General features: G+C 39.3%; 1 protein-coding gene across 15 annotated transcripts in view; it reads left to right on the top strand.

The window, feature by feature from the left end:
• Gphn (gephyrin) overlaps positions 1-9,504 on the top strand; it is a 351,833-nt gene extending 342,329 nt beyond the window's left edge. For all 15 annotated transcript variants that reach the window (XM_087911715.1, XM_087911713.1, XM_087911716.1 and 12 more), the window contains 3 exons: positions 4,947-5,050; positions 7,406-7,502; positions 8,526-9,504. In XM_087911715.1, coding sequence (XP_087767841.1) covers positions 4,947-5,050; positions 7,406-7,502; positions 8,526-8,659 — 335 coding nt within the window. In that variant the 3' untranslated portion in view covers positions 8,660-9,504. The remainder of the gene's footprint in view (positions 1-4,946; positions 5,051-7,405; positions 7,503-8,525) is intronic.
• The last annotated feature ends 5,455 nt before the right edge of the window (positions 9,505-14,959 follow it).

Here is a 14,959-nt window from a genome sequence, read left to right as displayed (position 1 = left end):
AAGTTGATGCACACAGTTTCATAAAACAAGCATTCCTGGGCATAAAGAGATAGAGGGGTCTAGATAGAACAGTAGTGACTTAAATATCCAACTCTCTTCAGTAGATGGATCATTCAGACAAAAGTCAGCAAAGAAACTTCAAAGGCAAACTGTACCTTAGAGCTAATGGAAGTAGCAGACATATACAGAATGTCCATTCCCATGGCGGAGTACACATTCTTCTCAGCTCTCCATGGAAGACTTTCCAAAGTAGCTCACATATTAAGTCATAATGTAAGTCTTAACAAGTTTTAAAATTAAAATAATTTTTCTCCCATATCATAATAGAATAAAACTTGAAATAAATAGTAAGAGAAACTATACAGACACAAGGAAACTGGATAGTATATTCTTGATTGATTAATGGGTTATTGAAGAAATCCAGTCTTAAAAACTAGTGAAACTAAAAGACGTAACTTCTTTTTTTTTAAGATATGGTTTCTCTGTGTAACAGTTCTTGCTGTCCTGGAACTCGTTTTGTAAACCAGGCTGGCCTCAAACTCACAGATACTCTCCTTCCTCTGCCTTTCTAGTATTGGGATTAAAGGCATGTACAACCACCATCCAGCGAAAATGTAACTTTATAGACTTTTAGAATACAATAAGGGTACCTCTGAGGAGGATATTTATAGATATAAGTGCTTTAATAAATAATAAAGTGTTCTCAAATAAAGAACTTAGTATTTCTCAAGGCCTTAGGACAAGAACAAGCCAGACCCAGAATCAAGAGTAAAAAAATACAAAGAAAGAGTCAACTTTAAAAAAAAAAAAAACTGATACTTAATAATCAAATGTAGTTTTCAAACTCTTAGCCAACTAGCCAGAAAAAAATTCAAAATAATAAAATTGTGATTGAAAGAAGCTTCTAGTTAAGTTTGGGGGACCTCTGAGGAATGGGGAAAACTTGCATTCTAGTGACTGTCTAACTAGATACAGAAAGGGCCTCTAACAAAGACTCAGCCATGAGGAAACTAGGAAGAAGGACAATATGTCAGCATGTGGCAAATCTATAACCAACATTAAGTAAAAGGGATAAAGCTAAACGTATGTCTTTAACTCCAGAATGAGGCAAGGTGTCCATTCTTACTCGTTACAGTGCTTAGAAGTCTTAGCTAGAACAGAGGCAAGCAAGAGGAAGAAAAGTGCAGGCTGGGAAGAAGGACTCAAATTATCCTGCTTTATAGATGATATGATCCTATACTTAAAAGATCCTAAGGCTCCACCTGAAAACTCTTAGACCTGGTAAATTCAGCAAAGTAGGGTACAAAATTCTATACTTTCTTCATATTGTAATGAATGTGCTGGTAAAGAAATCAGAAGGGGAAAAAAATATTCACAATTGCTTTCAAAGATAAAAATTTAAAAAAAAAAAAAAACACATAGCTAAGAATAAACCTAGCTAGGACAATGAAAGACTCCCACAGTGGAAACTTTGGGACACTGAAGAAGGAAACTGAAGACACTGGCAGATAGAAAGACACCCCATGTTGCTGAAAATGACTTGCACATTTAATGCAGCTTCCATCAGAATTCCAGTAACATTCTTCATAGAATATGGGGAGGGGATTCCTAAAATTCAAATGAAAATAAAAAACCCCAATACCCAAAACAATCCTGAGCCAAAAGAGCAATGTTGTATGGAGATATCACATTATACCTGGTTTCAAATTATAGAGTCATAGTGTATAAAACAGCCTCATCCTGGCTTTAAGAAGAGATACACGAAGCTAGGAAAATGACTTGTTAGTTTAAGCACTTGCCACATAATCAAGACCAGAGTTCAGATTCCCAAAAACCAGTAATTGCCAGGTAGATGTGGCAACTTACCTGTAATTCCAGCCTCAGAAGACAGAGAGACAAGATCACCAGAGCATGCTGGCTATTGAGACTGGACACATCAGCAAGCTCTGGTTTAATTAAGAAACCCTGTGAAAGATGACCAAAGATGATTCCTAATATCAAACTCAGCCCCCCACACACATACATACACATATAAATGTACATATATACTCCCACAAACATATAAGCATACATACACATACACATGTACTCTATATATACATAAAAAAGAAAAGACAAAAAGAACTGAGATACATAAACCAAAAGTATAGCATAAAGGATGCAGGCATAAACCTGTAGAGCTACAGCCAACTGGCTCTTTTAAAGATTTATTCTATTATTATTATGTATATGCAAGTGTGTCTGTGTGGGTACAAGCTCATGAGTATAGGTGCCCACAGAAACCATAAGCATCTGATCCCCTGAAGCTGGAGTTACAGGCTATTGTGAGCTGTCTGATGTGAGTGATTGAAACCAAATTTGGGTTCTTTTGAGGAGAAGTATATGTCCTTAACCACTGAGCTATCTCTCCAGACTCAACAGTCAACTGAATTTTGAAAAAAGGTGCCAAAAAGTGATGTTGGGAGGATATAAGAGCCTCTTCAACAAATGGTTCTGGGAAATTCGATATCCACAAATAGAATGAAAGTAGGTCCCTGTACACGTCAGCACAGAACAGATTGAAACCTTAATGGAAGACCTGAAACTTTGAAACTGCTATGGAAACAGTTCAGGATAGAGGAGGCACAGGCGATGACTTTGTTACTGGGATCCAACAACACAGGAAATAGTAACAAGAACTGACATATGGGATTACATGAAATTAAAAGGAAAAGAGACACAACAAAAGAAACAGGAGAGTAGTATTGACAGGGGATTGATATCCTGAATATGTAAATTAACAAAAATGCCAAAATAATTAAATCAATAAATGTAAAAGAATTTTACAGACAATTCTCAAATTGAAAAATGTACTGCACCCCTAACCATCATGGAAATGTAAATTAAAATTAAATTGATACTCTATTTCAGATCAGTCAGAACAGCTATCATCAGAAAATAAAAAAAGAAACAAATATAAGCAAGAATGCAAGTTAGCCCAGCTACTATGAAAATCACTGTGGAGTTTTGGAGAGAGAGAGAGAAACTAGAGAACAGAAATACCATATAGCCCAGAATCTCAATCAGCATAAAAAGGAGGTCCCCTCATAACCATATTCACTATAAGAACACTATTCATAGGAGCCAAGTTATGGATGCAGTCTGAAGTCCATCAGTAGGTGAGTAGTTACAGAAAACGTAGCTTATATACAAAATGGAATGTTATTTGAACACAAAGAATGAAATTACTTTTTTAGGAAAATAATAAATTTATATATCACTATGATAAGTAAAATAAGCCTGATTCTGAGAGACAAATATTATTTTCTCAATATGTAGAATCCAGATTTTAAAAATGAAAGATTTTAAAGAAGAGATGCTGTTTTTCAAGATGAAGGGAAACACCAGCAATGGGGAGGGAGAGAACAGTGATGAGGGAAAACCAAACATAAAATGCATGCATGAAAGTATCCTCATCCATCCCACTCTTGATTAGTGTAAATATGCCGATCAAGGGTAAAAATCCCTTCTTAGCTCCTGGTACAAAAGAACTGAAGGTGCAGTTTTATCTGGTAATTGGATAGCCTGACCCTTGTCTCTTACTTTGAGGACAGAATTAGCAGCACTTAAGGAAAAGGAACAGCTGGTTCCCCACTACCAGTGCCAACCAACATCATCACATGCAACCATAGAATAGAAATGGGTTTTAGAACTAGAATGGACCTGAAGAGTCCTGTCATCTTTACTAGAGGGAAAAATGAAGTTTTGTGGGTGAGTTTAGTCAGATTCATAAGAGTTTGTAGTGTAATCCCCGCAGCTGGGAGACTGAGTTTGCCTTAAATGCTCATAGACTTAATGCCTGAATACTCATAGACTGCATCAAAATAACATTTGGGGCTTGCAAAGTTGTCTAGCTTGAGTACAAACTGAGCGTTAGTTACAAACAACAGAAATATCGTCTTTGTAGATTTTTCTTTCATAGCCCCCTTCCTTTTGAAGTGCAAGGCACATCTAGATTTACTTCTAGAGAGGAGTGATGTATCCCTGATATTTGCCACAGTCTGCTCCAGCTGCTCCACTGCCATAAGTGCACCCCAGTGTGCACAGTGTAAAGATGGGAACTTGTTTCTCAGTTCTAAGGCCACTGCCGATCTCTGATGTCTGCTCTGCAGTCAGCTGCCTTCTGAGCCCCATGGCCTTGCCTCTGACATGCATACTTCTGCCACCCCTTCTGTTTTCTACAAGGATGCCAGTTCTACGTTGGGCCAATCCTATGTCCGCTCTGAGGTTTAGTCACCATGGCCCTGTTCCTCAGATACACTGAGAACTGAGCTTCCTTGTGGGAGTTGAAGTTGCAATTCACACCATAATCTTATTCATCTTAAATCTTTTACAGCTTGAGTTGTTTGGTGCCATATTTTAAATTTAAAGATATGTCTGAATAAAAATGGTTATACATAAAGTTCCAAGTCTATATTTTCTTTTACTTGTATCATATTTCTACAGTAGAAATACTTTAAAAATAACAGAAAATATATTAAAAGATTTTTAATTTATTAAAATTGGGTAAGCATTCAGTAGGAGAGTATGTGTGCTTTACATAAAAGCAGCTCAGGGTACAATGTCTACCTCTTCACCCACAACCTTCTGTGCACACACACAAATGCTCATACACCAAGGTTAGCAATGATTTTCAGTGCAAGGCTCTCAGGAAAGCAGAAATGGTGTCTAAAAGCTGAATATCAGACCTCTTTGTATTTCATGGAAAACCAAAAGGTTCAGGTCTTACCCTCTGCAGCATGTGGTTAAGTGTCCCTCTATTCTGTCATTCCGTTTGATTCAGAGGAAGAATAAACTAATGACTGGCCACTTCTGTCACGTTCTATCACAGCTGACTATATAGACAGATATAATTACCTGACAAATTTATGTTATGTAATATAAATAACTGTTTGATTGACTTTCAGGGAATCCTGTATCAGCTGTGGTCACCTGCAACCTCTTTGTTGTACCTGCACTGAGAAAGATGCAGGGTATCTTGGATCCTCGGCCAACCATCATCAAAGCCAGGGTAATGTTTCCTAATGACCAGAAACAAAAATGGAAGCTTAGTAAAAACAATTACTAACAGCCTAAAACAGATACCTGGAATTTCATATTCAATTTTTCATAAATGTATTATTAGTCTCTCCTTTGTGATGGAATGTAGGAGAAAAAATTTACTTTTATTTCCTTCCAACATAAAGAGAGATGACTCAGAAGTAAAAAATAATGGCTGCTCTATAATAACACCTAGATTCAGTTCCCAGCACCCACATGGCAGCTCACAACTGTCTGTAACTGCAGTCCTAGGGATCTGACCCCTCTTCTGGCCTTCTCCTCAGGCAGTGTACATACAGTGGCAAACAGACATATTCCGGCAAAACACCCATACACCTAAAAATAAATACAATGTCTTAAAGTTTAAAATCACTTAAAAGAATCCAGGGAGCAAGTCTACAAACATCTAGTGGGTCCTAAGAACCAATCAGCAAACAGAAAACAGCCTGCACCACACGCTAGACCTATGTAGAGTAAGAGGTAACATTGTTTCCTTCGTGAAGTTCATAGAGGACAGAAGTTAACCTGCTCCCTTGTATGTGCTTGCTCTTCAAAAACTTCAAAAAGGGCAAAGGACTAAAAGACTATGGCACTTCAGGAGAAGGCAAAAGTACTGTTCAACACAGCATTAGTCAGACAAGGGCTATAACTATAATAAGAGTCCCTTTCTCTACCCACACTACTAATTTACTACTAAATTACTACTCAACCAAGTATACATTTTCTGTATTATTAATGACTTTCTTGACATCATAGCCTATAGAACCAAGCTATTACTTTTCAAAAGTTTTAAAGTAATTTACATATGACAATTCTTTGCTTAGTTGACCAGAAGAATGTGAAACACAGAAGAGGATCTGACGAGATGAGTCAGTGGTTAAGAGCACTAACTGTTCTTCCAGAGGACATGGGTTCAATTCCCAGCAACTTATAACTGCCTGGAACTCCAATTCAGGGGATCCAACACCTTCACACAGACAAAAAACAAATGTACATGAAATAAAAAGATATTATTTTTTAAAAAATAACTAAAACACAAAAGAAGAAACAGTAATAAAATAGTATTCCAGATACACAGTATAAAAACGTCTAAGACAGCTGACAGGATGGCTCGGCAGATAAAGGCGCTGCTGCCAAGCCTGACGTCCAGAGTCCAATCCTGGGACCCACATGGTGGAAAAAATTGGCTTCTGAACGCTATCCTTTGATACCAACATGTAGCTGTGGCATTTACATGTGCACACGGACACATATGCATAAAATTAAAATGTTTTAGAAAATCTAGGCCATCATCAACCTTAACATTTATACTTCTATTACTAGGAATCTGTGAATAAAAGAAGATAAGAGCATCGTCTTTCCCTAAAATCATTTAAAATCAATTAGCCGGGCATAGTGTCCTGTCTACCAAATCATCCCACCCCCAAGTAAAGCTTCCTTTCAGTATCACAAGGAAATACTCTTAGAATTGTTAGCAAAGTCAGAAACAGAAATGGAGGGAGAGGAAGGAAGAAAGGAGGGCAGAAAGGAAGGCGAGTGTGAATGAAGAATTATGAACAGATCAAAAAGTCAAAATTCTAATAGATTTACACAGTCAACCCAGTAATAGAGAATTTACTATCTTCACAGTTGCTGAGCTGAGGAAGCAGGAAGAATCCACATTGCTCTAAGAGACACATGGTTTATCCAATATTCAAAGCTCTCAGTAATCTTCACATTTATTTCATTTTAATATCTACCATCTGTTCCTTAAAACTTGCTGCAAAACAGCCATGTAAGCAGCTCCTGCAATTTAGCACTGGAGAACACAGAGACAGAGGAATTAAGAGAAAAACACAAAATAATTTAGGTGCAACAGACAGCTATGCTACCAGCAAGGGTTACATAAGCAACATAAAAAGTCTTTTCCTTGTATATTGAAAATTGTCCTATAAATGGATAGGTGAGAAATTCCTACCACATACTAAATCTGCAATGAGTATTGCTGGATGGATGGGTGTTGAATTTGTTGGTTAGATCTACTGCTTTTCCTCTCAATATCAAGATACTGCTTCCATTCCTCATTTCCTAGATCCAGGATCATTCCAACTCATACAATAGACTTTACCTTGTTTATCTGTCCTTTCCCGTTTATGAACACTGTCTTCTTAGCATTCTTTCTTTACAATAGCAATCAACCTCTGGGCTTCCTGCGTTGAAAACAAGATGGAAACGACAGAAATGTAGGAAAACAAGGATATTATCTATCCAGGCTCACTATATTCTCTGTAGTTCTGAGAAATGATTAGGTGACCAAGTTAAATTTCTTTGCCTCTTTATGCTATAGTTGTCATGTGATGTAAAACTGGACCCTCGCCCAGAGTACCACCGGTGTATACTGACTTGGCATCACCAAGAACCACTGCCCTGGGCCCAGAGTACAGGTCAGTCATTCACACCTGCACACACGGGTGCCTGTGCACTCATTCTGAAAAACAAACCACAAATAACAGCTATGCCAATCATGTCTTTTCCTTGGCGATAATGAAATGAATAAGTGTTCTGCACTTCTCTTTTTGAAAGGTTAGATGAAATAAGTTATTCTTATACAGTGTTTCCCTATTTCACTGAGCCATGTTTTCTAGATAAACATTTGAAATATACAAGTAGAATTACAGATTTTGATCAGTTTGGTCAAGCAGCCCTCTGAACATGACTGATAGGCAGGAAAGGAGAACACAGTGGCTGTTATCCTGAAATGTGAGGGAAAAGTCAAATTTATAATATGATATTTGTGAACCCTATTATGCCCTAGGTACTGATAAATTTTAAAGATAAAGCCATTTTGATGACTCAGAGTTCCAGCTCTGATGCATAACACTCTCAACTTTCAACTTTTGTCCCCAACTTTTCTAGTCGTATTTTGCCCAAGTTTTGATGCAGGCCCACAGAAACTGTTACCTTTAAACAAAGGCCCTGTATCAGCTGCAGACATCACCTAAGAGTGATTCACGAGCTTTTGTCATCACAGAGGTCTGCATGTAAGTTGGCCACCAACCTAATTAGCAGGACCCTAGGCAGCGTACCTGAGACCTTTTGCATCTTGTAAGAGTTAAATCCGAGAGTTCATAAAATGACCATAAAGCACCTAAATGGTAGCTGCTATCATTGCTGTCCGTAAGTTTCTAAAAGGATTTATTTTTACACAAATACAAATTCACCCTGATGTGAGAATTTCTATGGCATTTTGAGTGGCTATAAACAACTATTTTATTCAACAAAAACATCTAATATTTGCTTTTAAAGTTTTGATGAGAAGGTTAAGGATCTAGAACATACATTTCACCTGGAAAAGGTACTGGGAAGACTGACCATCTCTCTCCTTGGAGCCTTGCACTCCATTTGCTAGGCTCTCCACGTGTACTTCCTGATGTCTGTGCTGCAGTAATTAGAGGATTTCATTCCAGGTAATCAGATGAGCAGCCGTCTGATGAGCATGCGCAGCGCCAATGGATTATTGATGCTACCTCCAAAGACAGAGCAGTACGTGGAACTCCACAAGGGCGAGGTGGTGGATGTCATGGTCATTGGACGGCTATGATGGTCACCAACAGGAGAAAGCTTTGATGCATGTCCACATATCATTGACTGTATCCTGTAATATGCAACGGCACAGCTAGTTTTTCTGATCTGGATAAAAGTTGATCTGTATAGTCAACATCTTGAACTATATTTCAGATGAACTTAAATACCTTTTAAAAAAACACACCTAAGAATAAATCTTAACAGACAACTCTATTCTGATTATATCAAAGCAAAATTTTCCTTTCTTGCAAATTGCTTTGTGTGTTCAATGCTAGGTCTGATAGCGATAGCTTTTAGTAGACAGCGGTAGGTGCCTGCAGAACCTGTGTTTTTCTCATCTTTAAATACAACTACTTATGCTCTTAATCAAGGCTGTCTGCTTATTTATACTAGTGTAGGCAACACTGGGATTTCCCTTCTTAGTATGCTTCATAACTGCTTTACAGAGAGCTTCTGCTTGTTCTTTATCATGTATCTCGTGTTTATGTGCACCGTGCCAAAAGAGGAGTGACTGCGCGGAGGCCCTGCCCTGCCGCGAGCACCCAGGGACGCTCTCACCCTAGCAGCCTCTGGCACAGCACTCGCAGGCAGTAACTGGATACTTTTTATTTGAACAAACAAACTGGGGGAAAATGCTTCCTTAAGTGCTGACAGCCTTTTTAATCAACACATTTAAAATTGTACAGAACACAAATAAAATAAAATCAAAGACTGATCTTGTACAGATATTAGTGTTACCAGCATTCATGTGGAAATCAAGAGCAAAAACAAATAATGTTAAACAACTCTGTACCATAACATTTTCTGTAATGATACTGAAACTTAATGAATAAAAAAAAATCCTTGATCATTATTTAAAAATGTGTTGTGCTGGCCTTATTATTTAGAAAGAGAAGATTGTTACTCCATCCTGACAGAGCTCTACCTAAGTAAAATAGTTCTTAAGATAGCCTGCCAAGACTCATCATATGGGAGATGTAAATTGGGGACTGATAGCATTGGGGTCTGTTAGTAAGACATCTGCCCATTTTCTGCTTTACTGGTGATGGCCAGATAAACAGCAAGCATCGCTAAAGGAAAGATACTTTATTACTTAGAAAAAAATGTTCTTTTAGCTACCAACTTTGGATATGTACAGTTCTTTGAAGAGAAGGGAAAACTAAGTTATGAATCAAAACCTTAGATGAATGCCTGGAATTTTTTTTTTGTTTTTTTTGTTGTTGTTGTTTGTTTTTTGTTTCTTGAGGCAGTGTCCCATTATATAGCTCTGATTGCCCGGGGACAAGACTCAACTGCCTCTGCCACCCAAGTGACAGGATTGAGGGTATGTGCTACCACAGATGACATTAGAAATTTTTTAAATCATGTTTGAAAGAAAAATAGAAATGTAGAGGTATGGTACCCTTTGAAAGCATGCTCTAGAGTGACTCCCCCTTCCTCCAGCTTCCAACTTATGTTTGGTTTTTTGAGACAGGGTTTCTCTGTGTGGCCCTGGCTGACCTAGAACTCGCTCTGTAGACCAGGCTGGCCTCAGACTCAGAGATCACCTGTCTCTGCCTCCTGAGTGCTGGGATTAAAGGTGTGCACCGCCGCTGCCTAGCTAGGATATTTCTTTTTTCTTTTCTTTTTTTTTTTACGTTTTCCAATTATTATTTTTTTGATGTACAAATTTTAATGCATTCTTTTCTCATTTTACATAGCTATCCCCGTTCCCACTCCCTCCTCTCCTCATTCCCTACCCTCCCCCCCATCCACTCCTCAGAAAGGTTAAGGCTTCCCATGTGTAGTTAACAAAGTCTGACACATCACTTCAAGTCAGGACCAAGGCCCTCCCCCGATATCTATGCCGAGCAAGGTGTACCTCCAAAAAGAATGTGTACCTAGATACCAGTTCAAGCACTAGGGATACATCCTGGTCCCACTTCCAGTGGCCCCACAGACTGCCCAAGCCTCACATCTGTCTCCCACACTCAGTGGGCCTACTTTGGTCCCATGCAGGTTTCCCCACTATCGGTCCAGAATCAGTGAGCTCACACTAGCTCAGTCAGATGTCTCTGTGGGTATCCCCATCATGGTCTTGACCCCTTTACTCATGTTGTCACCCTTCCCTCTTTTGGCCCAGTGCTTTGCTGTGGATCTCTGTATCTGCTTCCGTCAATTGCTGGATGGAGGTTCTATGATGACAATGAAGGCAATCATTAATCTAATTACAGGGGAGACCAGTTTAGATCTTCTCCACTGTTGCTTAGAGTCTTAGCTGGGGTCATCCTTGTGGATTCCTGGGAATTTCCCTAGTGCCATGTTTCTTGCTAGCCCCTTAATGGTTCCCTCTATCAAGATATCTCTTTCCTTTCTCTCCTTCCCTGTCCTTCCCTCTTCTTGAGCATCCCATTCCCTCATATTCTGCTCCTCCCTCCCCATCTCCCATCTCCCTCCCCTTCAATCCAACAAACTCCCAATTTTCTCAGGGATTCTTGTCTGTTTCCCCTTCCCAGTGAGATCTATGTATGTCTCTCTTAGGGTTCTCCTTGTTTCCTAGCTTCTCTGGGGTTGTGGACTGTAGGCTGGTTATCCTTTGCTTTATGTCTGATACCCACTTATGAGTGTACATAGGATATTTCTTTTAACAAAAACTTCAAGATATTTTTCAAATGATATTACATATTCTAGAATATGCTTAGTAAAACAGACTAAGAAACAAAGTAACACACCACAATGGCAAAACTTGTACTTTTAATGACATTTGATATTGGGAGCTTAAAGTGGAATGTCCTGTTGTTCTGTGTGTACAGCTGAAGAGTTAATAGAGATCCAATGAAAACACATAGTTCCTTACATTCACTTAAGAAATGAGCGCCTACTATGTGTGGGGGTACAAAATATGCCATACCGCTACTCACAGAAACGAAAAAAATGAAGCAGCTGCATTTGTGCTCTATCAGAGAGAAAACAAGCTGTGCACGGAACTGGACTGTATCTTTCATAATGTACGACAGTGTGTGCAAACTGTGACCAATACCATAATACAGTCTTAGCTCAAGAGCTCCAGAGCTCACGCTTGCTCCCCAGGCCTTAGAACTTGCGACACGTGGAGGCCCACGTGTGTAGGCCTTAGTAAATGGGTGCAGGGAAGCATTAAATAGCACTTATGCATGCCAGACATCGTTTCAAGCACTGTTTATTGTCACAACACCCATGATTCCTGTTTCAGATGGAGAAACCAGGACAGAAGTGTGTCCATAGTCACACAGCTAGCACACAGAACAAGTTCAGTGGCTCAAGTCCACTATGTCCTGAACTATGGAAACAGGTTGATATAAGATCGGGGTGGGGTAGGGAGAGGTCACATCTGGAAGATTCAGACTGTAAAGTTCTTGAATACCAAGTGGAGGCATCTGGATTTATTCCAGGGATAAAACTGTTAGAAAGTCTTGACCAAGGACGTATGATCAGAACTGCACATTTAAGACAAATGTTCTGGGAGCTGCAAGATCTGGTTAAACTAGAGGGAAGTGGAAGACATAACTTTGGAAGAGATAAGGGGCTGGTAAGGAAAAGGGATAGGTGAACTCACTGCTGGAGAGAACAGTGGGAGACCTGATTACTGAATTTATGTACAAATTCTAGAGAGGAAGCCAGAGAAAGGAGGAATGAACCCAAATCTTCAGCCAGAAAATGTTAGACAACTAATGAGAAAATCAGGACAGTACATTCCGTGGAGAAGCATTTACAATTACAGAATTCTTTTGAATTCTGGCTAGGAATTCAAAAACATACAGACTGGACACAACTCATGAGCTCATTCACATAAATGACCCACGAGGATGAGTTCACAATAAGCCAAGCAGGCAGGGCCTCAGCATATTGGAGGAAGACTGGGATGAAAAGTATTTGTTGAAGACAGAGACAGGGGCACAAGCATCTCTCAAACCAAGACAGAGAATCTCAAGGAAAGAGAACTGACGCCGGATGCAAAAGAAACAACAAAATGAGATCCCAAGAATATGAGTGGAATTGGAAAAAAAAAGAATACTTATTAACTAGACAGTCATTTATGAGCTCTAGGAGCAGAATTTCAATAGTGACACTGAAAATAAGAGTCATTAAAAACATAGATTGAATATGAATGCTTTGGAACCTATGTGTGAGAAGACATGCGACTTCCAACTGATGGCCCTGTGAGCGCAGGCTTTGAGTGAAAAACAGCAACTTTGGACGGTCAAAATTTTAACAGTTTTCTAAATGGAGGAAGAAATTGAAAGAAGGGCTGGATTCTAAGGACCCTAGCAACCAAATCAAACTGGAAAAGAAAAGTCATTTTTCTCTGAGAATGGGGAAGATATGACATTTGAACAGGCTACAGGGGAGTTTGAAAGTTACAGAGCAATAAAATGGTTCTGCTTAGTCTGTTTATCTGTTTGCTGATGTCATTTAAATTATTCACATTTATTTTACTGAAACTATCTAAAAATTAAGCATATGCACTATATTCAAGTTTTCTTTGTCTAGGTAATCTAAATTTAAATAAAGGTCTAGACAATACTTTAGATTCTTATAGCTGTACAATAGTTAACCAGACTTGGGGGCTCTATGCTTTGGTTTTGTAAACCATATCACACCATGAAAAATGGAAAATAAACAGATTGTTTTCCAAGTAAATGTTGTTAAGTGATGTTGCAAGTGGATTCTTTGGATGACTTCCATTTTTAAATTCTTGGCTAACAAACAAACTTTGCAGTTCTAACCAATTACCAACTCGTGATCTTTAAGAAACATTACCAAGGTAAGCATTACCACCCTCAGTTATAGAAAGTAGAGGTGCATTCCACACAGAATCAAGGCAGACTGTCCTGTTGTTCCACTGATGATTGTTCTAGAACTAAACAAAATATTGTATTCTAATATAGCTTAAAAGTAAGTGTTAGGTTTAAAACCTGGGACTAATGACTGAGGTGCCTATTTAGCATATGAAGGCAGACCTAGCCACCAGGTTCTTCAGGCAATCCCTCAGCCCCTAACTATTATGGGGTTCTCCTGGTTGGCATACCCTGCCCCTTACTCTCCAGTCCAGGGGACTGGGCTCCTCTTCCCCATATAATCCAGACATTTTGTACCTCTTTGTACCTTTGGGCCTCCTGGCTACAGCACCTGGTCCCTGCTACCCTCTCTCTCTCCCCTCCCCACCTCCTCACATGGCACAACTAAGCCTGATCATGCCCACTCTGGACTCACCCAGATGCCCCTCCCTCTACCAATGCTCCCCCTCTTACCTTTCTCCTCCTCCATACCTAGGAGCAGTCATGTCCTTTCCTTTTTATTTCTCTTTTTCATTCAGTAAGTACTGTACTTGACTTTCTTGAGAAAATTACATTGCTACAGAATCCACTGATAAAGTAGCCTAAAGCTTAAGGATTTAATAAATTGCTCAATGGCTTTTTTCTTTGTTTTCCTTTGTCTTTGTTTTGTCCATTTGTTTTTAAAACACAGCATTGCTGTGTAGCCCTGGCTAGTTGGCTGGGAATTTAGTATTAAACCAGTCTAGCCTCAGGCCTGCAATAATCCTCCTTCTTCTGCCTCTGAGCACTAGGATTACAAGTGTGTGCCACTATACCTGGCTCATGTATATAATCTTTTATAATAATTCAGTTCATTGAGAAAAACATCAACTGAGTTCATACAAGATGTCAGGCTCCATTGTAGGCACCAAGGATATGAGAATTAATGAGACATTCCCGGTAATCTGTAACAAAGGCAAAGTATGAGACAGAAAAAAGGTATCCATAATGTTAAAAGAGTGAGTATAGTCCTAAATCAGGTTCTGCAGTATAGTCAAGACCCAGACATTTTATGAAAGGCAGAAATCACAATTGATAATCCCACCGGGAGACAGTAGTAGACGAAAAAACTGACCTGGGAAAGCACAAAAGAAGCAGGTATCAGAGCTAATGGCAAGAGGAAGCAACTGCAAATCCTAGGGTTGGGGGTTCTAGGGAGCTCAAGGGGGTCAGATCTAGAAACTCAACTCTTTACAGGGCGCAGTACTCCAGGGAGAGAATCTCCCCCATAGCTGCAGGGTTGGGGGTGCAAGAGGCTAGAATAAAATAAAATATCAAATAGTGCAGACCGTTGCCGTTGTCATGGTGACACTGACAGAAACAAGGCAACAGGAAAGAACCCAGTCCCTTCTCCCTCCTACTGATTCCCAAGTTCCTTCTAGTCTGATGCCACCGATTGTGAAGTCTAGCAAAGCCAGCTGTAGAAAGCAGTGGAGTTTGCAGAGAGCTCCAGCCCACCACAGGGCACAGCCAAGGTAGAT

Source organism: Myodes glareolus, chromosome 11 (assembly GCF_982192425.1).
Source record: "Myodes glareolus chromosome 11, mMyoGla1.1, whole genome shotgun sequence".
Taxonomy (NCBI): domain Eukaryota; kingdom Metazoa; phylum Chordata; class Mammalia; order Rodentia; family Cricetidae; genus Myodes; species Myodes glareolus.
This window is presented reverse-complemented; position numbering and strand designations above follow the sequence as displayed.